The 27,798-nt window shown below is 34.1% G+C and overlaps 1 protein-coding gene across 2 annotated transcripts; it reads left to right on the forward strand.

Annotated features, from left to right (window-relative positions):
- Window positions 1-1,646: 1,646 nt before the first annotated feature.
- On the forward strand, window positions 1,647-16,218 carry LOC128182020 (zinc metalloproteinase nas-15-like). 2 transcript variants are annotated; one of them, XM_052850615.1, is made up of 16 exons: window positions 1,647-1,837; window positions 1,942-2,041; window positions 4,348-4,456; window positions 4,878-4,966; window positions 5,072-5,189; window positions 5,276-5,345; window positions 5,759-5,962; window positions 6,778-6,916; window positions 7,266-7,385; window positions 7,683-7,820; window positions 8,039-8,188; window positions 8,431-8,628; window positions 8,692-8,931; window positions 9,358-9,516; window positions 9,920-10,063; window positions 16,000-16,218. In XM_052850615.1, the coding sequence occupies exons 1-16, from the start codon at window positions 1,802-1,804 to the stop codon at window positions 16,077-16,079; spliced, it is 2,094 nt and encodes a 697-aa protein (XP_052706575.1). In that variant the 5' UTR covers window positions 1,647-1,801; the 3' UTR covers window positions 16,080-16,218. The 2 variants fall into 2 exon arrangements, with proteins under 2 accessions (XP_052706575.1, XP_052706574.1); XM_052850614.1 differs by having other exon boundaries at window positions 1,650-1,837; window positions 8,431-8,931.
- Window positions 16,219-27,798: the final 11,580 nt, after the last annotated feature.

The following is a 27,798-nucleotide window of genomic DNA, read 5'->3' on the forward strand; positions in this document are numbered from 1 at the left end:
TAACCTGGAGAAAACGTACCCTCTAATTACAGGGAACGTTTTTATGCGCGGATCCAGAATTTTTTTTTCAAGGGAGAAAAGAGGAGTCCGAGGGATTTTATTTATTTTATTTCAATTGATAAATTACCGACTGATTTAACTTCTGAGGCGACGCTTATTCATGCGTTTACTCAATTATTGCAAGCTTTTGTCATGGGGGGGGGGGGGGGGGGGGGGCAGAGAGACCTGTCTCTCCCACTTTTTCTCACAGCAAACATTTTGTTCTTAGATTAACATTAAAAAATCCGATTTATCAAGGAGTTGTCCCCTCCTTTTTTTCGGAGCATGTAAAAACTGAAATTGAGTTAAAATAATAAGCGTACTCCTCCCTCCCCCTCCCCCCAAAGGATTAGTCTTTTTTCATGATTTGCCATGATTTTTATTGTTTTCTTTTGGCTTGTCAATGTTTTTAAAGATGGGCCTGCCCCCTAACCTCTAACTAACCCCACATTCAAAAACGGTGCTACGTGCCTGTAATGTGTAACTATTTAATGTGTTGGTGCGTGATTATGTATAGGCAGCCCCCCCCCCTTTTTTTCTCGCAGCAACTAGTTTTCTGATATTAACATATAAAAAAGTGAATGAACATGAAGTTGGCCCGCCCACATTTTTTAAAGGGGGGGGGGGGGGGGGGGCATGTAAGAAGTGAAGTGAAATGAAGGAAATTAACAATGACTTGAAGTTATATGTACATGTGTAAAGTACGCTACACCCCCCCCCCCCCCCCTTTCCGGATTCGGGGTTTCACGACTCTGAGAGGTTGTGTTTTCCCTTTTTTTGGCCCGCCCTTAAAAACGATAAGGTGTGCCTGATGTTAACAATGATGCAAGCAAAATGCACAAATTTTTATTGAATAAGTCTTTTTATTACTTAGGAACAGTTTTTAAAACTATTTCAATTCTTGTTACGATTTTTCGTCGGGAATTAATTTTCTAGATAGATTTGGTATTTAATAATAGGACAAAGCAGGCAATTACTATTTTTTTATAAGGGTATCAAAAATACTGTCCGCAGATTTTCTACATTTACTTCTTTGATCAGGACTGAAGGTCTACATAGTTGCTTGCAATTCCATTATGAATTTCGAATTCGAAAGTGCAGTATTATAATAATTTGGAAATATAGATATCTTATGAAGTTTGAGTCGCAGGTGAATTGAATGAAATACATATGTATTTTTTCATTGACTTGCTTGAATAATTCACAAAGAACAAATCAGGTTTGAAATATAGACAACATTTAGCCTGTCGTAGAATGACGACCGATGCACTTCCTAGGTAATGATTCAGTGCTCTGAGTCATTTGAATTGACCCATCATTTGGCTTCTAGTTTCCAGAAAAAAAAACCAAGCATGGCATCCCCTGAACTAAACCTTCGGTGTCATCCTGAACGATAAGATAGCTATAACAGTTCCACTGAGGTCGTACGTGGCTTTTATTCATCAATGCCACAGAGTTCACAACACACCTAGTGGGATGTTTGGTAAATAAACTGAACACTGTAAACAAAGTAATTGCCGGAAACAAACATTGCTTCAAATGCACACAAAAAAAAAACACATTACAAAAAACGCTGCACTTTTATCGTAATTGAGTAAGAACATGGATTGGAGCGCACATGTGGGTCAGGAAGGTCTGTTGATGGGGATTTGATCAGGAATCCTCCGTGTACGTTCCGCTTGACTGCCGCTGAAGCGAGGCAGACCTACCTCACACGTTATAAAAGAGAAGTTCCCGCCCGACATCCCGCTAATCGTCAGTGATGAAGACTTGTATCGTCCCCGTTGTCATTATACTGGTAGATTACACAGAATTTCTTCTCAATTCTTATAGTGTTATTATATCATGTAATTGGGACGTATTCGATTACGATTTTATAAAAGTGGTGTTCGTTATTTGTAGAGCTTTGTGCGTGATGTGGTTTCCCAGGGAGACAGGCGGCGGCCCCCTGTTGGAGCCACCATAGACCAACTGATAGCCCGGTCCATGGGGGGAATAGAAGGTAGGAAGGGCAAATTTGTTTATGTATGATGTAATCATGACGTACATTTTTGTAGTTAGTTCTGAGATATGAGTAATGCATGCATGATGTCATCTTGATAGATTTCAGAACGTTATTTAATCTAAGTTTTATAATGATAAAATATCAAAATCTAATCTTACACTTGATATATAAAGAAATGTAATAAATGGAGATATTTAAAGAATACAGTTTTGTCAGTCATCCTGCGAAGACAACATGGTGATGAAACATACAAGCGGTCATGTCAAAAATTCCATTATTTGATCGGTTATGCCGTTGTTGTTTTTAATGGTGTATAGATAGTTAGATATAGATTTAGATTAATTCCAAACTTGTAAAGTAATTTCAATCAAAGATAAATTGTTTATGAAAAAGCATAGTTAAAATAATTCAAATGGCGAACCTACCTATAAATGCAAATATATAGACATATACAATGTATTGTTACGAGTTCCCTTACAAAATGGCTAACTGATGCAGTAACAGAGAATGATTCATAAGTAATTATCCAAAACCTTGAACCTCTGTCTCCACCAGCTGATAATTGCATGAGTCGTACCCCAAACTTAAACCTTTGAACATATAATCATACGGATGCTTTTTGATGAGAGTGAAATGTCAAACTCATTTACAAAAACGATTTTTCAAAAGAAATTTTCCGCACAAAAACCGTGGAAGAATTGATAACGCAATTAACATCAGAAAAAAAGATCAAAGTTTTGCTGTCATCGCGTCATGAAACCGCCAAATCTTGCACACCAAGACGAATTACATGTAAGAACAAACTTGCATGAAATTTCATTTCTCAGCAATGATTAGAATGAAATGACTGGCTCTGGTATATAGTAGAAATGGAATTTTACCAATGTGCTCAGATTCGCAATCGTTATCGATCAAGGTTGAATGAATTCTGTACCAAGGTTGTGTAACGTTATTTAAAGATTGGTCCATCAATTTTTGTTTTTGACCGCGTTTGAAATTTTAATCTCAACAAATTCTGGTTCAGACAAAAACTAGTTTACCATTGCTGACAACAAAGGTGATAAAGACCCTAAAAAGAGAAGAAATTTCACAAATAACTTTCCACACCAATGCTGATGGTGTCAGAGCAACAAGATAGTAATTTAAAAACACCTAATGAACTTACAAAAATATATAACAACTTGTAATCCTTAGGAAACGGCGTGTTTTTGACATGAATTTTGCACGAAAGGTCATCGAAAGTGAGTTTGGTATGATCAAATGTCATGCTTTTAATTAATATTTGTAGGCTTGATTTGAAATTACATAATACAGTTTTTCTTCAGATATCAGTCATATAAGTTTGAGAACAAAAACACCAAAAAGTGTCTTTGGCTGTTTTATTTTCGTTGCGAAGGCCAGCTATTCTAATCTAGTATTCACATGCATCAATGGTATAAACACAGACGCATACGCATGTACGCATGTTAAGTCTTACGTCATTTATTTGATACAATACCGGTGCCATTTTTATTTCTATTGTACATATAGACATTCATTTACTAGTACCTGCCAATCTGTGACACAGTGCCTATGCGCGCTCAGTAGATACAATCGGCCACGTACATGTACATCAAAGATTTTAAAAAAGTGAAAAACAGGTATTCCGTACAAACTGCAGTAAATAAATTGTAACGATGTACAAAGTATATACATGTACTTTAAGGTTATGTATGGGTATTATGCAATGCTTCTTTCCTTCATATCTAGTAAGGTCTACTAAAGACGGCGTTTTATTCTTAAAATAAAAGTTTTAATAAGTTGTGCCTTCGAATACAACATGAACTTACAAAGAAATACTACTTATACTGTTTAAGTAACGACCAGAGAGTAACTCACTCGACAGAACCAACATTTTGTCGTCAAGCACAGTCTATGTGGTGGGTTGTTTTTAACGTTGCTAGATCTTGAATTAGTCTACCAACTCAAATTAACCTCAAAAGTATAAAATACATGTACACGTACGTAAAACTTCAAATATAGACCGTTCATACACTACAGGAACTGGTTGTCAAGTTTCTTGTAAAATATAAAAAGAAGACAAAATACTCAGTGCATTGCCCATCGTCGGAAACCCACGGCCAGTCTCGCATACGCATACTAAGCGTATGCCAGACTGGCCGTGGGTTTCCGACGATGTGCATTGCCTAGCTATTGCTCAAATGTATAGTCCTGATTCTGTACAGAAATACATTTATGTAATTTTGTACAGTAATGTGTATTTCGTAAAGATTAATTAAAGTTTGTGGCATATATTAATACAGGTTATGTAAACATAAGCAACCAACTGGTGACTCCTGATTCCAAGATTCTGGCAGAATTAGACATGTACCTCACGTATGACCAGTACAAGATTCTATTCTCTCCTGAAAGGTATGGCTTAACATTCATACTAGAATTTTCACGAACATTGGTACATGTACTTTATATGTTACAAGTACCAAAAGTTTTTTCCATTGTACCCTAACAAAGAAATGTACTACCGTATAACGGGTAATTTTACTGCTGTGATTTTTTTACGAATTTGTCTTAAAATAGGGCGATTTGAATTTTTACGCGTATTTTTTTTACGAATTGGACATGTCCGTAAAAATTAAAATAATCTGTGGTAAAAGTCTTGCATATATGTAACGAGAGGTATCTATTGATTATATACATGTACATGCACCTGTATATTTGTTGATATTATGGGTCAAGATTATGACAATAATCAATATAAAAATATCTGATACTGATGAATATAATTGAATATTGAAAAGAAATCCCAATCAATATAGAAAGACAAAATTTTCAGAGAAAGAACAAAGCGGAAGGCAGTGCGATCGGGTGTACTGCGTTGGCCCAATGGTGAAATACCTTACGAATTCAAATGGGGCGCATACAGTAAGAAAGTTTCTAATTGGCTGAGTACTGAATTTGAATTCAACTATATTTCCAATGTTTTTAGATTGTGATTAGATTAGATTTTTTTCCCTTTTTGTGTAATAGGTAACTCGGAGAAATATCTAATCCGTGTCGCCATGCGTGAATGGGAAAAGTATACGTGTCTGCGATTTAGAAAAAGACAGAGGGAGAATAACTATGTCATGTTTCAAGACAATTTTGGGTGAGCGCAAAAATTGTATACACGAAACATTTTAAATGCAAAACGAGATGAAAATCATCTGTAATTTTTCAACGTTCTGATTTCAGCTGTAACTCCCAGTTAGGCATGGTCGGTGGAGGACAGCCTTTGAATCTAGACAGAAATGGCTGCCGATACGTAAGCTGCTAAGTTAGTTACCGATTCAATTATAGTTAATGCAATTATGCACAGAATGCCATGTGCACAATGCTTGTATGCTGTAATTTTTAAGCGAATCAATGCAGAATTCTGCAGATGAAAGTAACCCGTCTTGTGTAAAAAAAAAAAAAAAGCATTGTTAACAGACACAAGCCTTTCAAGCTTGTAATATCGCCCAAGGCTTTGGTTTAAAGGAATTAAGCATCATTAACAACTGAGGGTAAAGGTCTGTTCCTCTTTTTCAATAACCAAGACAACAAAATGGTAGCCATAGCGATTTACAAAAGTGCGATGCTACTAAATTTAACCTTATAACTAATATTGTTTCAATACCTAGTTCGACATTTTTTTCTTCATTTGATGGTAAACTGGCAAACTTTCTTGTATTACAGAAAGGGCTTTATCTTCATGAGATTGGGCACGCTGTTGGTTTGGTTCACGAACACCAGCGGCCGATTCGGGACCAGTTTATTCGAATCAATTACGGAAATGTACACCCAAGTCTACGACAATGGTTTCAGAAGTATCCACAGTACCGAATCAACAATTTTAATATTTCTTACGAATTTTCCTCTGTCATGCATTACGGAATCACGGTAAGAAATTATGCTTCCATTTCACAATTACGTTAACTTTAAAAAGTTTTAAGTTGAAAACATCGGATACTTTACACTTTCTTTCACTGTAATGTGTAAATCAAAATTTACATTTTCCAGTGCTTTTGTCTTTGGTTATGATTATTAGAAATCGATTTTGTAACGTATATTCTACTGCAGTTCAACAGTAATGATAATATAATATTCAATTGATAGAATTGCTGAAAATTATGTAAATATAGGTAATAGGTTAATTATTTTTTGAATATTATTAGGTGACCAAACACGGTCGGGCTTGATCAATCTATATGTATAATAATAAGGCCCCTTTACCGGATGGCAGCAACAATTTTGTCGTTGTCATATTGTAACTTTGGTATTTACTGCCACCCGGTAAATTCCAAATTCACAGGACCACATTTTATCGACTATAAAATATTATAGAAATTTGTAAAACGGTGTATTCAGGTTTACTTATTGCTTTAACACAATATTAATAAAAAATTCAGCTTTATGAATAGACAATTTATATATATCTGAATATGAAATAAATGACACTTAAAGTTGAGCACATGAATTGGTATTAAATTTTACATAAAAAGAAAACAGCTAAGATATCTCTGTAGCTGCAGATCTATGCAACAACCAACGTATCACATCAGAAAGTTATGAACTCTTAAACCATCAATTAATGAATGAATGTACATGAAATATGAATGAATTCATGAATGAAATGATACATGCTGTACAATATTAGTTACTGTGAAGTAAACACAGGTACGTTTAAATGTTTTCCTTTCTCTCCTCGTCCGTAGGCATTTTCTGTTGATGGGCGATCAAAAACTATAGAGACGCAGCCTCAGTACAGATCACAGGAACCGGATATAGGACGCGTGTATTCCAAGGAGTTGTCCTTCACCGATATAGCCACTGTTAGCAATATGTATCATTGTAGTAAGTTTCCAAGTAGCTTCCGGTTTGTAACTTCCGGTCTGAAAACCCCAGTTCGTCCATCCAATTTTTTTCCAGACCGGAAGCTACAGAGAGTTTCCAAGTATATATCTGAACATGCACGTCTATAGCAAGAGATGGGTTTGCCGGGCCTGATCTCTACACTATTTTTGAAAGTATAATTATATTTTCTATATAATAATTAGCTCCTCTACGATTGTTTGACTTTTTATCCTTGAAAAACAAATTGATGATACATGTCTGCAAAAATTGATTCAATTTGGTTAAAACGATGACGATAACTTAAAGCTCTCCATGTAATTTAACCATTAATTGTTCTTGGTGGTTTTAGATAGACACTGCAGTAGAAATATACGATGTAGAGATGGCGGCTATGTTGACCAGAATTGTCGATGTGTTTGTCCGGACGGGTCGTCAGACTGCGAAGAAGGCAAAGCTCCACAATTTCAGTGTAGGTTTAGTCAGCTGTGAAAAAGACTTTAATTTACACTTAAACCTTTTCCTTCCTGTATCTTGAATATACCAACCCTCTCATGTATGTGATCATTAAACAAAATTGTATCATAGATTAAATTCTAAATTATATTGTACAATCATATACATCTGTATAACTATATCCAAGACCTTTAGTCAGTATAGCATCTTTTAATCACAAAATGAGCTTTTCAATCAAGCTTTTAAAAATGTATTATAACATCATAAAAAACTCAAAATCCAATCTAAAGCACAGCAAACCATTGTTTATAAGTCTGTAGGAATCAGGACAAGGATTGGTCGTGCAGTGTGTGGGCCAAACAGGGGGAGTGCGACAGAAACCCTAGGTACATGAAATCCAAGTGTGCGCGGGCGTGTGGAGTGTGCAGTGACGCAATGGCCGCCGATAAAGGTTACATTTTAGATTCTGATTTTATCCGTTATGTCGAACATCCACGAATATTATTGGACTACTAATCGCACCATCTTGACATTAAACTTTTCGTTGTTTTTATAACTAAAAAATTTAACGACCTCTTTGATCTATGTATTTTCTCGCGTGAAAGCTAGACTAAGTATTGAAAGCTTTCTGTTTTCTAATCCAAAAGCCTTTGTGTATTTTTGAATCAGTGGTTGGAGCCCAGTGTGTGAATGCTTTTCCCGATGACAAGTGTAAAAGCTGGAAAGAGCTTGGAGACTGTGTGGCCAACAAAGTATGGATGTCACAGAACTGTAAAAAGGCATGTGGAGTCTGTGGCAGTAGCAACGATTCCACCGGAAGTAGGCTTTCAACACACTGTTTCTTCTACCTTCTGCAGAAAGGATCAAACACATTACTCGTTTCCTTAAATTTAATCTGACGTTGTAGAAAAGAATAATGTAAAAAATTATAAAAAGATGACTGATATCTTTTTACAATGGCCTCGAAATAAAATTCTCATAAACGTTTAAATAAAATTAACTTCCTTGGATCAAAAACAGTTTTCTAGTTCTTGCATTCCATTTCTTATCCTTTACGATAGCTGGGTGCTCAAACAGGCAACCCGACAAGAAGTGTGACGACTGGGCAGTGAGGGGAGAATGTACTGTCAATCCGAGATGGATGGCGAGAAATTGTCGGAAGTCGTGTCAACAATGTACCGACGGCAGTGGTACAACTTCCAGAATACCAAATACCACTTCCACTCCTAGACCCACCGTACGAACGACTGCTGCCACCACCACCACCACAGAAAGAACCACAACCTCAGAACCATTTACCACTGTGGATAATGGGACTGTTGCCACCACCACCACCACCACAGAAAGAACCACAAGCTCAGAACCATCTACCACTGTGGATAATGTTACTTCTTCTACCACAGAACCGCCTACCACTGTAGATACAACCACTACCAGAGACGAGAATCTAACGACTACAATCCCATGGCAGTCTACCACTACCACCAGTCGACCGTCTACAACCACCGTATATACTCCACCGACCCGAACTACTACAATATCACCTACCACACGGAAACCGGGTTTGTTACATCAATCTATTAAAAATAAGACTTGTTAAACCACTAAATGCAAGTTTATATGCAGGATAATGTAGAGGTCTGATTTTAATCTGATTGCAGGAGCATGGTTCAATGTTATCTATATAATTTTGCACCCATTTCTGCATTATAGTATATCGAAATATACTGTTGATGAAGTCCATGCTTCCAGTGTAGATAAACCTTTAATTGTTTTTGCATCCAACCATCGTCTGACGCCACTGCCCAAGATGGCCACGGTCCGGAGTCACACTTTGGCCGTAGATAGTAAACAGCGGTCAAACTGTAAAATGTTCTCTCATCAACAAAAGGAACAATATTTGGACAAAGAGCCGTACTAGGAGATGACGTACTTGTATGTATGTCCAAAAAAAAAATCCCTAATGCATTTCTTGTTTCGAATTATAGTCAGACTCTTACCAAAGGCACCTGTTATTTCGGTAATAGAAGTCACACCAGACTTGGTCAGATTCCAATTGTCATTCCGGAGAGATGATGGATCTACACTCAAACTTCTTGTTGTCAAACCATTCCAGAGGGAACTGAAATATAAAAACTATCCAATAGGTAAGAAACGAGAATTACATGTTCCTTTCAAAAAATTAATCAGTTATTCAGTAGTTGAAATTTTATTAGCTTTAAAATCTTATTATGATATACCGGTTAACCAATGTATCTTGCAATTCTCCAATATTCTGTGGTGGCTAGAATGAGATTTTTCATAGTTCCGCAGAATAGGTGGGTTCCAACTTAAGAATACGTAATTTCACAATATCTCTATTTAATTAACCTTCTACAGTAAAGGCTAAATTATGACTGCCGCCAAGAACTGCAACTATATTTTTATGATAAATCAAGTTGAATATGATAAACATAAGGTTGTTTATAAAAATTATAAATAAGAGATTGTGATTGAGTTATATTATTCTTTTCTCTGCAGGCATGTAATTTCCTTTTTTTATCGCTTAAGAATTAACAGATGGCGGACCTAGAGTTATAGAAGTGAAGTACTCCGGTCTAAAACCGAAGTCTGCATATTCCTTCCGATTCTATGCAATAAGTGATGCTGGATCTGGTCAATATATTGATGAAAAAATAATGACAAAAGCCAAAGGTAATTATTTACCACACTGCATGTATTAATCAAGAGTAGCAAGAAAGGAATTAAATACGGTTAGCTATTTTTAAACTCAGTGATTCGATTCTTTTCCTCAACATGCGTTAATAGAAGTTGGATGTTCTATAACCAAATAATCTAGACACTGCTGCAACATTATACCAATACTCTAAATGAAACTATTTTTAAAATTATGTACAATCAGCAAATACATTTTTTTTTCATTTATGAAAATATTATGTAAATGTTTAGCAAGATATCATTTCATTTCATTCCCCCCCCCCCCTGAAAATTGGCATTTTTAGAAAACACAAGAAATGGAACAATTAATATGAATCGTAAATTATATTATAATTTATATACCTATTCATTGACTATGAGAACGGTAGCAAGTTTATTGTCCCCCTCGACAGCAACTACAATGTTCTTCCCTCGGTTCTGCCTCATGAAATAGTTGCTGTCTCGAGGGACAACAAACTTGCTGTCGTTCTCATTGTCAGTAAATAGGTACATTGTATTTTATCATACCGAAGAAATCTTTTAAAGAGGGCTCGATGGTCGTGGCCATTTACAAAACTGTATTGACCTCCTTTATAAGAAGAGTTGTGTATAAAAATATAGAAAAATACCCTCAAATAAAAAAAAGGATTATATTTTCTTAAAATAGAGTGCATGTTTCTTGTTAAGGTATCCGATCCATATTAGGACCAAATTTTTCCAACCTTGAATATCCATCATGTATTAAATACTTTGATATTTATTTGAAGCATTTACGAGTAGAAAAAGATTTACCGAGAGAAATTTTCAAAAATATTATTGATTAAGCAGTAATTAATTAATGAAGATTGCATTAAGGTCTATGGAATCTATCACATTTTTGTAAATAAAAAAGTAATTACTAGGAATATCAAAAAATGCTTCGGTGGAAAGATGTATTTTATCATAAGGAATACAAAAAATATTGAAATTAAATTTTATACCGTGTAGATTGTTTTAGAATTAATTTTTATAGAATATTAGCAAAGGGGGACAACTCTTCAAAAAAAGAAAAGGTCATTAAAAAGGACACATTCCACTCTTACATATTGATACTTAAATAGGAAAATTATGTTCAAGTATACTGAGTATACAGCCCATACATAGCTGTTATGCATCCAAATTCATTGAATCTGAGGCTATTATGGATCGGATACCTTAAGTCCTATGGCGGCACATGAACACAAGCAAACTTGATAAGGATCAGCACTGATCCGCTTCATTGATATGTTTAATAAAATTAATGCTACAATCAAAAAGATAATAAAATATTCTACTGAAAAACCCAAACCAATAAATCGATTCCGTTTTCGGCGAAACAAGACTTTTTATTGCTGCCGATTTCCATTCGCTCATTTGGAAGCCAAGATTTATATTCATACATGTATATATGGGCTGCGGAAATGGTAAAAAAAAAAGAAGAAAAGAAACATTAATGCAAAACAAACAAATTATTTTTTAAAACAAGCTAAATACAGAACAAGCCAGCTTAAAACAAAACCAACAGCCTCTTTTGTAAAAATCAAAAGACATCGTTGCAAGACAAACGATCACCGATGCAAAACTAACAGTCACGCACTGGATTAACGCTAGATGGCGTACAAAGAGGAATCGGGAGAAATCGTAAAAGTTATGGACTTTCACCACTTTACACCAGCATAATCGGTCTCCTTTCAAAGTTAGAATTATTCAAAATAAATAAAAATAATTTCTTTATGGGAACACAAAAAAAAAGAAACAAAAAAAAAACCCCACAAAAAAACCCAAAAAAACCCCCACCCAAATGAATCATGGGAATGCTTAGAAAGGGAGACCGTTTGAATTCGTCCCCAAATGATTGGGTTTATTCAACCCGCATGGTTACGCATCGATTGTATACAAAACGCTTTTCAGAAATATTAGTGAACAAAAGTTAATTTTTGATTTGCCAAAATTTTTGATTTTGCGATGTCGTAGTCGTAATACTACAATTAGTAACACATCCGCCTTTTATATCGTTTGTTTTGTAAACAAATTCTGTATATATATATATATATATATATATATATATATATATATATATATATATATATATATATATATATATATATATATATTTTCATTCAAATATATGGCTTAATTATTGACCGGAAACACTACTGCAATGTCTATTATTTCACACGTACTTAGCATATTCATCGTTTAAAAGCGAACACAAAATTTGATATGAAATCGGACCAATAGCTTGAAACAGTTTCATGCTATATAAGCATATAACTCTATTTACGGGTTCTCCGGCTTCTTCCCACATTAATGACTCCCTCGCGCTAACATCCCTGCCAACGAGAGATATTAATATAAGTTGTAGAACTTGTTTATCAATCGTTGTAAAATAAATAAAGTTCAGTTTTTTTTAAATTTACGAAATCATTAATAAAGTCATTTGGGGGTATTCTGAAACCCTCTTTTTTTCAACTGGACCTCCGCTCTCGCCCCCAGAAAATTCAAATTATCAAAATAAGATAGTAAAATTCCCAAAATAGGCCCCGGACCCATCATCCATCCACTCTGGAAAACAAAATTATCGGACACCCCCTGAATTTTTTTTATTGATCCGCGCATGTATACCTTATTCCTATTTTATCATAAGGATAAGTTCATAAGCAAAAAATATGTTGAATGTAAATATAAAGAACCTACCATGGAAAATAAAAGCATGGATGTTACTAAAAATCTATATGAAGATTGTAGTACTTATGCCACTTAATGTATATACCCAACAACAAAATGATGATATGTCATACGAATTGTATTGATTATAAGGAAATAAAAATAACAGATAATTTTAAAGGGGCATGGTCAAGATTTTGGTCAAAAATTATTTTTCCGCGTCTAATATTTTCAACGCATCAGTAAGGCATCTTTAATAGGCAAACAAAATTTGAGTGACGTTCGTTGAATTATAAGCGAGTTAAAGAGCTTACAATTCTTTGCTTTGTAAACAAAGCTTTTGTTTACATTTTGAATTTCCAGTTTTAGACCTAAAATGAATGTGTTAAACGCTAGAAACTGTTTATTTATGCTAAAAATGAATAACAACATAGACAAAGCAGGTTGAAAAAGATTTTTTACTGGTATTTTTAAAATGTAAACAAAAATAAGGACCGAGCATTGTTTGTACATGAAATAGAAATGTGAGCCCTGCATCTTGCATATAACTTTACGAATTCGAAGTCATGGGGGGGGGGGCTCGGTTGTCAGACACTGAAATTTATCAAAATTTTTTCCCGAATAAAAAAAAATACGTGAATGGTCATTCAATATATATGTTCTATGGTATCGAAATAAAATCCGCCGTTAAAATCGCCCTTTGTCGTTGTTTTAAAAAAATGTGTATCATACATGTATGTACATTAAAAAAAGTAAAGGGAGGACACTCGCCATCTTGGATTTCAAGGGGGGGGGGTGTCAGTTCACAGTTTATTTTCAACAATGTATCCCCTTTGCCTATCGGTCTCTGGCGAGATATAGGTCACAAAATGATCCAATGACTTCTCCCTATACTTTATATGTGTACATATGTATATTTACATTCCAAATATTTTTTGCATGTCAAGTGTGTGAAAAGACACTGCAGTTATAAGACCGTAACACACACAGGGTACGGTACTTAAAGGTTAGTTTTATTATAACGTCACAAACGTTGAACGCTGTAAAATGCAACATCATAAGCGAGAATCAATGTTCACGCTTGTGGCTGTTACAGTGGCTCTTCCATTAATTTGAACTTACCCTTAGGATAAAACGGAAATTTTGACGTATAAATCACATTTTCAGACAAGGCAAGAAGTTAAAAAAATGTAAATATATGCATTAAATCATTATTTTTTGAAAAATATAGTCTCATAACTGCAGCGGTGTGTGCATACAAATTTTCATAACGCGCCAGCGCGCGTTACTCAATTTTTATGCACACACCGCTGCAGTTATGAGACTATATCTTTCAAAAAATAATGATTCAATGCTTAAATATTTACATTCCACATATTTTTAGCTTGTAAAGTGTGTTGAAAGCTACGGCAGTTATAACACTGTTATGCACACAAGGTACTTAAAGGTTAAATTGACGAGTTTTATTATGACGTCACAAACGTTGAACGCTGTTAACTGCAACGTCACAAGCAAAAATCAAAGTTCACGCTTGCGGCAGTTACTGTGGCTCTTCCATTAATATGAACTTACCCTTAGGAAAAGATAGGAATTTTAAGGTATAAATCACATTTTCAGACAAGGCATGAAGTTAAAATAATGTAAATATAAGCATTAAATCATGATTTTTTTAAAGTATACAGTCTAATAATTGCAGCGATGCTTGCATACAAATTTTCATAACGCGCCGCTAACGCGCGTTACACTTCAAAAAATCATGATTCAATGCTATAATACATGCCGTATTAACCACCCAGTGACCCGAAACGTTCTCGATACCAGCCCATGTTCATCGAAAGCAAAGGAAGTTTGCATCGAGCGACGCGACGCCTAGCGGCGGCTCTCCATATATAAGTAATTTTTATTATTTTATTTGATCAAAAATGCTATCTATTTAAATAAATAAACAGATCTATCATTGCTCAATGAATTGAAAAATTGGTAGGGTGCGAATTGGAGCGTCGGGCAAGTTGATCGAACCGCGATATGGCTGAACCAGCAAAGTGAGTAATAGCTTGTAATAATAGTAATTTTAAAAGTCTAGGCCTATATAGGCTATATCATTGTTATAATATGTCAAACCTGAGATTTATTCAGTATGTCTATTACTTAATTATTTTTCAAATGATGTTAAAATAAAAGAGAACTTTATAAAAGCTTCAACCTAGCTGTTTGTACATGAGTGCATTGAAGAAAACGAAAGTAGAATGGTTGATTTGTTAATTTCAACGTGACACACATAAAGATTCTGATGTCAGGCACCATAAGCTGAATAACGTTAGAAATGTTGAAGTTTTACACTCTCTCTCTCTCTCTCTCTCTCTCTCTCTCTCTCTCTCTCTCCACAATAGAAAAACAAGGAGCGGATCGAGGATCTGATTATAATCAGATTGGTGCACTTGTAAACAAGTATTGCATTGTGATGTCACATTTCTCTTTTACACCCGGCTTAAGAATTTACACCTTGCTAGATCTCGCGTTATTTATAAGCGACATAGGAAACAATACATACACTGTACTCTCCCTTTGCAAAAAGGTCGTGCATGAGGAAATTACATGCTGCGTGGTATTCAAGTTTTCATTCTTGCACATTCGTGTAAAATTCTCAGTAGTTACGCCTTAATTGTTAGAATTTGTCGTTGGTATCGTTTATAAAATTAAACACAATAAAAAAATAAAGATAATTTTTTAGACCTGTTCAAAAGATTTTTTACCCGCTGATTTTTTGTGATTCAATGGGTGATCCTTCCTAAATAAATTTTGATATCATGAGATGACCCTTTTTTAATTCTAGATGGTCCCTAAAAGAACCACATGGTAGATTTTTACGAAACTCTGCACGAACAAGAGTTACCATGTGTATAGCACACAGGGACCAAGCCCGTTTTAAAGTTACAAATGTACATTGAAATTAATGTTAAAAACGAGCTTGGTACCTGTGGTATAACACATTGTTAAAAAATAAAAAGTTTTGCTATTGTAGTTTTTTTATACGCAAAACAACGCAAGTCAGCCTCCTTAAATTGACATTGCAATTTTTTCCTGAAAAATATTCTAATATCATTCAACTGAATATCTACTGCGATACATTTAAAATAGATTTCTTTTATATCTATCAGTTTAATTGTCATTATATTATTTTTTTTCAGTTTTTTTGTGTCTTAATGATTAAAATTAAAGAAATAAAAGATGAAAAAAAATTATTTTAGGAAACAGTCAACATACTGCAACATCATGGAAGAAAGGCCATTTAGAGCTGCCTGTTTTGACTGGGAGTTCAGGGGGGTAGCTAAGACAGGACCAGCAGCAAGGGAGGGCACTTTTGGTGAAAGACGAAAATTTTTGAGGATGATCAAGAGGCTTAACTTTACCATCTACATGTATCATTCAGATAAAGATGTTATGATAACCCGGAATTTACCCAAACAAAATTTTATCGAGGAGTTAAAAAGATGTGAGTACGGTATTGAAAGGGTAATATATATATATATATATATATATATATATATATATATATATATATATATATATATATATATATATATATATATATATATATATATATATGAGTCGAAAAGAAAAAAATTTCTTAGATTCAATACATATTAATAAATGGCCATATTTGCCTGAACCTAAAGCCTAAAGCCCTAGACCATGGGAAATGACTTTACAATTTTTGTAGAGGGCTTCATGGACATAACCATGCAATCAGTTTTTCCTTTCATGCGAGGAAGTAGAGAAGATTTAATTTTGGCTTTTTTGCATATTTTGCCCCGCCTGTAACGCACTGGTAGGTGGTAGAGCAATGCATTTCACAATTTAGATTCTTCTTTCCATAGAAATGATCCACGCCAAAAATAGTAACAATTGGCCTTGTCGTTTTTAAGAAGTTAAAAATGTAAAATTGTTCACACATGACGCACGACGACGGATGAACACAGACAGCAATAGGTAACCTGAGTTTATTAAAACTGTTATTGACGACCTGGTGCTACAGTGTGAAACAGTTGCTATTTACGGCGTACAAAATCTTGCACTAGTCTTGGATTAATTAAGCATATTTTCTGCACAAATAGTCGATTGAAAAAACTGATATTTTGCAACAGAAATCGACTTTCAAACAACCATTAACAATAATTATTAAGAATACTACAGCACATACGCTAGTGGTTTTGAAATAGTCTGTACTATGTTGTGTGTGACTGACCACTTAATTGGGTGTGAAACGTAAAAGTTGCAAACTTTTCCAATATCAACCCTTTATCATGCAGTAGATTTTACTTGTTCCTTTTGTAAAGTAAGTTTCAATGCTATTTTCAGACTGCCAAAAGGTATTTTTTAATGTATAATTACAAAAAGCTGTTTATAAACACATGTATACATGCATGTGACGATATAAGGCTTTGAATATTGTATAACTTACCTATATTCCAGGATGAGCAGTTGATATATAATTCCCGAAATATCTGATTTTTTTTTTTATCATTTGTACAAGCCTCTAACTCTATTTCGTTTCTGTCATTAAATATAAGCTTAATTTTTAATCCACGTGGTGATCCATTAGAATTCTTATTCGACATCGTGAATTTGCACATTTTGAGACAGGTAGTATTTGCTGTAAAATGAATAGAAAAGTTCATTTTTTAAGTTATATTTCATCCCATACAAATAATACAGATTAATCTTTTTTGGATAACAGAGGGCATATAATATAAGTTGTTCGGAATACTCGTGCAACTAAATCCAGGTGTGACTCAACTGGGCGCTTGGTAAAAATATATATTAGATTCGATGCAATACAGATATAATTAATACCAATAATTTCACTGCATAATAAAAAGGATATAGATTATTTATTTTATTTGCTTAGTCTTTACTTTCTGTTCAGAATTCTTTATAGTTTGATTTCTGTGAAATTCGGTAATATATATATACATATATATATATATATATATATATATATATATATATATATATATATATATATATATATATATATATATTATATATATATATATATATATATATATATATATATATATATATATATATATATATATATATATATATATATATATATATATTATACTTTTTGCCTTTGTATTGACTTAAATAAATCATAAGCAAATTCTTATATTCTTCCGGACAACAAGAGACAAAAACTATATTAAGAAGATGGGGTAATTATTGTGCCCAAATGCCCATATGGTTTAAAGGTAATTTCCAACTATATTCAGTTTGAAAAATTTAAAAAAAAACGATAAGAAAAAAATAAATTCTTAAGTTTTTGTGGTATCGAACCCATAAACTAAAAACCCAAGTTCAATAAACTTACCTAATATCTGGTGCTCTAACAATTGAGCCATTTCATTCACAACAAAGTGCGATGTTTAAATCGAATTGGCCACGAATTTACGGACTTATTTTTCTAAAACGTTCAATTGTTGGGCTACAAAATGACATTTTTAAAGTATAGTGGGTCATCTCTTCACATTTTTGTTGATTAAAATCGGTTTAAATTCCATTAAACTGCATTTAGACTACGACAAAAATATGGAGCTCAGACCCACTATATTAAAGAAAAGGCATTGAAGTTATAAAAATTACACTATTTGGAGGTTTTGACACGCATACGCCAGTTTAAATCAGCCTATTGCAAGTCTTTAAAATATTTAAGGGTTACAAACCGATGTTACGTTAAATATACATTGTTTTTAATTAATTTTTTAAAAAGTATCAGATTTAATGATATTTTAATTTTGCAGTATCTAATCATTCCTCATATGGGCATTTTACACGCCTTATTCACCTATCTTCTTTGTAGTGTAAATATTTGCATTAGCAAAAGACATTGTGGCTTTTTTCAATCTTGTTCTCTTTTTTGGTAAATCTATAATCTTTTTTCAAACAGAGGAATTTTTTAACAATTCAATCAGACTATAATGAGTTTGTGACAATAGCTCAATGGTAAAAGCACATGTATAACAAAATCCTGATCCCTAAGACATAACTCTTAGTCAAAACATGATTTTTCACTTTTTGCTGTTACATTAATCTCTCATTGTTAAACATCTTTAAAACTTTTTTAGTTAAAAATCTGTGTGTGTCAGAACCCTGTGGCTGCATTTTGCTGTCCATTTCTTCACATGGAGTGCTTGTGAAAATGAATGACCAAATAGACAGTGGGGATTTTGAAACATTTGAAGATTTCATCCTAACTCACCCGGAGCTTGATAAAAATGAATTTTCCAAGAATTATGTTGATGAACGCGTCTCAGTCAAGGAAATCGTGGAAATGTTTAGAGATGAAAGGTTGAAAAAGATTCCAAAAATATTCTTTATTCAGGTACAACAGTTCATTTATATATATCACCAAATTCATGATTTTTGTTCTAAAGAAGACAAAATAAATCGAATAAATCCACTATCATAGGCGTCGGAACCGGGGGGGGGGGGGGGGCTACTTTTTTTTTTTTTGCAAAGTTTGACCTAACCGTTAGGCACATAGCATCATAGAGGGTTCAGAACCCCCCCCCACTTTTTCTCGCAGCAAAGATAATAGTTCCGAAATTTACCGTGAAAGATTGAGAAGTGGAGTCATAGGCATACAGCCCCCCCCCTTCCGGGATTAGGATTTTGATGATTTGGGGAATTAGTTTTTTTTCATCAATATTTCTAAGGATTATAGTCTACCCCCCCCCCCCCCCCCACACACTTCAATTTGCTTCCGACGCCAGTTACTATTATATTCATTACATGCATGCAATTAACAAATTCATATATTTCATTGATGGAGGAAATATAAAAATGAATAAACATTAGAATTATTTTGTATAGGCATGTAGGAACCAAGATCATACAGGTGGTCAAGGTGAGTGTTCAAAACGACGTTAAAGATGCTCCATGTATTGGTAAGTGCACAGCTACTGTAGATTCCCAATTCTACTACAGTTATTGCCGAGATCAAAGAGATACCGCGGACAATATTCTCCATTCTACTACAGTTATTGCCGAGATCAAAGAGATGCCGCGGACATTATTCTCCAAAATACCACGAACGTCATCAGTAAATTATCAGATCAGAAATACCTATTTGTCTCGCACTGATCATGGAAGTACAACTTCAAACCGTAAAAAGTTTTAAAACCATATCAATTTCACGTGTTACATGTAGTTCCAGTCAAAACAATGTGTATTGCCTCAATTGTTTATTTTTAAGAGATCAATGCGGCTGTTCCTAGGACCTCCCTAGCACATTTTCACTGCATGTTTTTAATTAAAATATATAACGTGTAGTAGTTATAATCGTAATAAATTGCTCTTAAAATATTAGGAATGTGATTCAAAGATATTTTATAAATAAGTGAAGAGTATTAAAATCACAAGAAAAAGTCTATCGTCTGCATGTGATTCCTTTGATCGATACACATGTAAACATTACTAACATAACCTTTGGGGTTACACGGAATAGCCCTCAAAATGACCTAGATCGTCTCTCTATAGGAGAAACGATCTATGGGTGTACTGGGCTGTTAGTAGAATAGAAATAAAGTTCTTGTTTTTGTGAATGTTGCAGGATAACTTCCTCGGTCTCAAAATGTTGTTTGAAATATAAAATCCTCGGCTAAGGCCTCGGCTTTTATATTTCAAAACAACAATCTCGACCTCGGAGGTTATTCTACAACATTCACGAAAACTCGTACTTTATTTCTTAAATATACCACGAACGTCATCAGTAAATTATCAGATCAGAAATACCTATTTGTCTCTCACTGATCAGGAAAGTACAACTTCAAACCGTAAAAAGTTTTAAAACGATATCAATATCACGTGTTAGTTCCAGTCTAAACGATGTGTATTGCCTCAAGTGTTCATTTTTAAGAGATCAATGCGGCTGTTCCAAGGACCTCCCTAGCACATTTTCACAGCGTGTTTTTACATAAAATTAATAACGTGTAGTAATAATAATCGTATTAAATTGCCCTTATGATATTAGGAATATGATTCAAAGATGTTTTAAAAATAGAAAAAGTCTGTCGTCTGCATGTGTTTCCTTTGATCGATAAACACATGTAAACATTACTTACAAAACCGTTGGCATGAGTTCCACGGAACAGCTGTCAAAATCATCTCTCTATAGGATAAACGATCTGTCGAAATACTGGGCTGTTAGTAGAATAGAAATAAAGTTCTTGTTTTCGTGAATGTTTCAGGATAACCTCCTCGGTCTCGAAATGTTGTTTGAAATATAAAAGCCACGGCTAACGTCTCGGCTTTTATTTTTCAAAACAACATTTCTCGACCTCGGAGGTTATTCTGCAACATTCACGAAAACTCGTACTTTATTTCTTAAATAAACGCGAGGAATTAATTTCCGCGTAAAATCACGAGAAGCAGACAATTTTAAACTATAGGAAATTATACCAAAAAGTTGTTGATTGCGATTTTTTGGTCACCTGAGTAAGCTAAATTTCCAAAATAACTTCATTAACATCTTATCACTTTTCTCTCGTAAAAATTCACCGGAACGAAAACAGATTTCCTACGGAGATATAATGGGGAATGTTGACATCTTTTTTTTTCATTTGGAAGTCAATCGGAATACCTCGCACAATATTTCAACGTTATCATCCGGGCTTCTTTATGGCTGATGCAATGCAAAATCCCCGTAGACTTTCTATTTTAGCCGTGTATTGAAAACTGACAAGCTAGAGGGGTGGGGGGGGGGTTCTAAAGGGAAATCTTGGAATATTTTCATACCATTGAATGAACATTGTCTGAATCAAGAGGTATTTATAAATATCGAATAATTTAAGAAAATATCTTGGGACAGACTATAATGAAGGTTGAATATTCAACAGATGGAACAGGTAAAATCAGTAACTCATGATGGCTTTTGAATTCTTTTGTTTGTTGGTCTATTTATGCCCACATGGAGAGTTACTGTCTGCCCCTGTTAAAGGGGGGGGGGTTATTTTTGATTAAACATGCATGCTAGCGACCTTGTTTAGTTTATCAATGAAAACATATACACATAAAACCTATCCTTAAAGTTAACAAATATGGGAAAATTATTTTTTATCAGAGTCTTGCACCTTTACAGTATCAGGTCGTGCACTCAATTATGATCTTAAAGTTTTCCGCTAGTGGCATTACAAATTTATAATTTTTCTACTCCAGAATGAAACTTTATTAAATGCATATATATGAGACTCTTAGACAAGTTAGTGTATAGGTTACATATATGCCACTAGTTGATTCCTCCCCCCCCCCAATAAAAAACAAACAAAAACAAAACCAAACAAAAAAAACCAAAACAACTCTGACCCTTTATCTGTCATTTTCAAGTAAAATGCATGCTAAAAATCCTCTTCATTAAGGAATACTAGAATTTTGGGGGTTTGGCAAAACTTTTCTTTATAAGGTACAAGTTTTGTAATGATGTTTTTTTTTTCTAAAGTAATAGTATACACTTAATAATACCTCTTTCCAATAAAAATCTCCATTGTAATTGGAATGTTTGTTTACAGATTCAGATGTAGATATTGGCTTTGATGTGTGTGTTGTACGAGATAATGGAGAGGGTGAACCATTGCCACAAAGTCGTAAGTGTCAATTGCATTTTAAAAGTATTAATAATCAATTTTATATACAATTTTTCCACAGTCTTTTTAAAATTAGCCCCCATATTTTATCATTTGTTATGCCCAAGAAATAATGAAACAGGGGCCAATTTCAATTTCACTGATTTAAATTGATTTTAAAAAACTTTAATAGTCCTTGATCTGCATGTTCACATATTAAATTTTAGTACAAACATTATATAATAACATTGCTAAATTAAAATCCACAAAATGAAAATCTTGTTCAAAATTGCACTCCATGCTTTCCACAGCATAAACATAGGCAGCTGATATTATATATTTTTAGCTCATCTGAGCTGAAAGCTCAAGTGAGCTATTCTGATCACATTTTGTCTGTCGTCCGTCTGTCCGTAAACTTTTCACATTTTCAACATCTTCTCAAGAACTACTGGGCCAATTTCAACCAAACTTGGCACAAATCATTCTTAGGCAAAGGGGATTCGAAGTTGTGAAAATTAAGGGTCACACCTGTTTCCAAGGGGAGATAATTAGAAATTTATGAAAAATTTCGAGAAATTTTCAAAAATCTTCTTCTCAAGAACCATAAAGCCAGGAAAGCTGAAACTTGTGTGAAGCATCCTTAGGTAGTGTAGATTCAAAGTTGTGAAATTCATTACCCCCGGGGGTAGGGTGGGGCCACAATGGGGGCTCGAAGTTTTACATAGGAATATATAGAATAAATCTTAAAAATCTTCTTCTCAAAAACTAATCAGCCAAGAAAGCTGGAACTTGTGTGGAAGCATCTTCAGGTAGTGTAGATTCAGAGTTGTGAAATTCATGACCCCCAGGGGTAGGGTAGGGCCACAATGGGGGCTCGAAGTTTTACATATGAATATATAGAGTAAATCTTAAAAATCTTCTTCTAAGAAACTAATCAGCCAGGAAAGCTGAAACTTGTGTGGAAGCATTCTCAGGTAGTTTAGATTCAAAGTTGTGAAAATCATGATCCCTGGGGGTAGGGTGAGGCCACCATAGGGGGTGTTAAAGTTTTACATAGGAATATATTGAGTTAATCTTTTGAAATCTTCTTCTAAGAAACTAATCAGCCAGGAAATCTGAAACTTGTGTGGAAGCATTCTCAGGTAGTGTAGATTCCAAGTTGTGAAAATCATGACCCCGAGGGTAGGGTCGGGCCACAATGGAGGTTGACGTTTTACATAGGAATATATAGAGTAAATTTTTAAAAATACTCTTCTCAGAAACTAATCAGCCAGAAAAGCTGAAACTTGTGTGGAAGCATCCTCAGGTAATGTAGATTCAAAGTTGTGAAAATCATGATCCCGGGGGGTAGGGTGAGGCCACATTGGGGGGGGGGGTGTTAAAGTTTTACATAGGAATATATTAAGGAGAGGAACTTGTAAGTTGTAACTTTTTTCCGATCCTTTTGATTATTCAATAAAATATGTTCAAAACAATAGGAATTTATAGAGTGAATCTTTAAAGATCTTCTTCTCAAAAACTAATCAGCCAGATGATTCTTTACAATTGTTAAGACGACATTGTCTCCAGGACAATTCTTCAGCCTCACAAGAAGGTTCAGAGTTTGATGTAGCTTTATATCCCATATATAAACAATTGTTAAGGATCTTTTTGAGAACTACAATACTCAACATGTGATATGACTATAAAATTATCCTGTTAGAAAAGGGACTAATGATTATAAACATAAAAATATCCAGTGGGGGGATGGATTTTATTTTATACAGGATCTACATGTATTATTGTACATTGTCCAGATTGTTTGTATTTTGACTCCATTAAGCTGATTTTATCATACCTATTGTTCCTCAGGTGAGCGATGTGGCCCATGGGCCTCTTGTTTTTAAAAGTGATAAAAAATATACCCTTAAACTTAATAAAACACAATTTAGCTTTAGAGAGTAACGTTATGTTTTTTATTATGAGACAAAATTATAATGTCTGGTGCCTGGAAGTATATCAAAATGTTAAATTTTTTAATAACGTTTCACAAAAAAACTTAATTGTTGCAGAGGTATTCTCTTTGCTTACGGTGTATAGCTGGATGTGTTAGACAGTGTGTTAGTTGTACTGTGTTAGTACTAGCTCCCGATTTTTTTTTTTTTGGAAGGGGGTGGGGATGGGGGAGAGGGATCATACAACTCCATAGGATTTTTCGTGTATGTCAACAACGAAAGTTGAATTTGTCCGCCATGTTTACTGACCTTGACCTGTTTTATTTTGGACAGCCAATGAGAATTCAGGAGCGGATCTTGAACTGAATTAGGAATTCCCCTATTTTAAACATAATTAACGCGGTAAATATGAATTTTTCATTATATACCATTTCCTTAAATGATGTTTTAGTGATATAACGAGGTAAGATCGATTATTTACACTGACATTCACGTTATCAAGCCCATCAAAACTCCAAGCGTAAATCCCATAAAATCACGCGAGAACTGTCATGGCTGCTAAAAAGATAACTGGTAGACACGCTGATGTGTTTTATCTGGTTTTGATTTATATACGGTTAATTTGTTCAACCTGAATTAAAAAATCATTTTATCTAAAGGAAGTCAAATATAAAACCGATCTTTTCAGACCGAAGTCAGCCGCATTAAAAAATTAATTTTGCACCATTACGGAGATCCTGTGGAATTGTGGCCCTCTCCAGTAAACATCAGATATTAAAAATCGGAGAGGGCTACATTATTGCAGCTATGTTAGTACAAGACTGATAGAAAATCATTTCACTTAAAATCATTCAACTTAGAAATTGGAAAAAATTAAAACCCTACTGGTATACATTTCCAAAGTTGTCAGTAAATTTGAGACATGTTATATTATAGAGTACATGTATATCATTTTTAAAACAACTTAATTTTTTCATAAACAGAACACAATAAAATAATAATATGAGTTCACTTGGTTTACAATGATAGCTCAGCTTCAAAAACACTTCCTGCAGTAGTGATTTTTCAACACTATTACTTATTACATGTAGGTTTGTTACTGACTGTTTACAGAAATTTGTGGGGTCGGTAAAGTCCATAGAAGGCGAGGCGGAGTGTTTTGTTTTGTCGGGGACCTAAAGGTTGATATGTAAAGTTTTTTAACAACAAAAGATAATAATTAAAAATTAAATTCATAGGCTCATTCTCTAATTTTGTATCTTCCTCGTCATACGGATGCCATTGTATATATAGGTCGTTTTATTACGTCACGGGCAAAGGGGGGGGGGGGGTAACTCTAAATATTTTGGGGCTTAAAAATTAAAGGTATGGTTGAACGTTTTTGTAAAAATCAGCTTAAATAACGTTACGTCCGCCATGTTGCCATAAATTTTGACGTCCGCCATGTAAAGAAATTTATAAGGCAATCACGTGACGCGATTCATCCAATGACGTCGAGACTAATAGAATTATTCATTATTACGAGTGCGGGATAGTGAAATTCCACAGAGGGGACAAGATTCACGGTCTAGACTGTGAATCTTGGCCCCGAGGTTGATTTTCACTATCCCACAAGAGTATATAATGAATGATTATTTTTCTCGGATTATATTACCTTAAAAATGTTGTTTGACAAATTTTTGTTGTGGCGTTCAAAAGATTACTTTCGGTTTATCCCTCCGCATGCTTCAAATAGTGCAAGTCAAAATAAGAGCATACGACAGTTTTTTAATTAAAAATATGATAAATTGTAATGAATTAGGCGAAACAATTACTTAATGGATAATCTCAATCCACCATCTTGCATTTCCCTACAGCAGACAACGTTTGTTTACGTTTTAAAACGGCGTAGTAATACACAGTGTAAGACAGAAAAATCTCACACTGCTGTCTCACACCGGACAAACCGATCTCACACCAGTGATAAATAAATGCTAGAAATTCTAGTCGAGGCAAAACAACATTATTTAAGGTCCGAATGTCGACACTTTACCTTAGCAAATATTATATAATTGATTTTAAAAGTAAAAGAAGAGAACACCAATCATTCAATTAGAATACAAAAGTACAAAATGTGGATTAAATTAGAACAAATCAACTTATTTCACTTTTGAATATAGCTTATCAATACATGTATATATATACAATGACATACACATATGGCATGAAATATGATTGTAGACTTACGAGTTCCACCAGCTCCTCCAGACACAAACATAGCGTACTCCCCGCCGTATTTAGAGAACAGTGTCATCGTCTTCTCCACTCCATTTGGTAAGTATATAATACAGGTACATTGATTAATTAATTCCATTCGTATGGTGTATACTACACGTGTGATGAACCTTTGCTATATCAAACAGGTGATGCTTTATCAAATACTTTCGGTCACTTCAACGCTTCAGTAACCTACATGTATTTTCTAAGATTTAATAGTATTTTCCACATAACTACGTGTATATAAAATACGAAAAAAAAAAATGTTTTAAAATGGATTCTGTTGAAGATTTAATTTACAAATATTAAGGAAAATACATAACTGTGTAGACTAGTTTATAAAACTGCAAATCACGTTATTAGCTAACAAGATGTTCCTTCTGATGACGCGTCATAAAAACAGAGCGCTTTGGTTGTGTTTCTGTACAAGAACTTACCGAAATAATGTTTCACAAGACTTTTATTTCACTACCAGGAAGCATCCTTATTAAATATTTTCAACTTCGAATCATTAGGCTAGCGTGTTTTATAAAATCTCAGCAACTGTTCCTCCATCGTCTCAAGCCACGGGTTTTGTTTCCATTCTATTTCCACTTTTGGAAATAAAATGGACACGAAATCCGTGGCTGTTTGTCGTTCGAGTCAATTCCTATTGAGTATCAATTGTATAATCCATAATGTGCCTTAAGCATTTTATATTTCTACAAATTGCAGAATTTTAGTTGCAAAAAGTAAAATCAAACTGGAAAAAATGAAAACTTTGGTGTGTTTGTTTGTTTGTTTTTATTTTAAAAGCCTAATGGGTGAACATGGGGTATATGAACTTGCTAACTTTTTCTTTCATTTGTTATGTATGGAAAAAACATTTGTAATCTACGTTTTTTTCACAATAATAAAATCTTTACATTTGTCAAGAGAATTTGATTTTAATATCCGAAAACTCGTGGCATGTTATAAGCCCCTCCCAAATCCAAAGCCAACATTTATTTTTTTTCAATTAAATGACTGTAGTAGGAAAGGAGAAATGAACATATTTAATACTATGAAAATAGGTATGGCTGGACTGGGAATCAAACCTGGCCAGGACCCCCATTTTTTCCTTTTTTGGCAACAATACACTTTTCTTTTTCTTTTTTTTTTTTTATTTTGCTGTCAAGAATTTTCAATTGATAAATCTAGTCTACCTCCCCCCACTTTCAATTTGCTTCAGACACCAGTGTCTTGTCATGAGTTC

This window comes from Crassostrea angulata, chromosome 4 (assembly GCF_025612915.1).
Source record: "Crassostrea angulata isolate pt1a10 chromosome 4, ASM2561291v2, whole genome shotgun sequence".
Classification (NCBI taxonomy): Eukaryota; Metazoa; Mollusca; class Bivalvia; order Ostreida; family Ostreidae; genus Magallana; species Magallana angulata.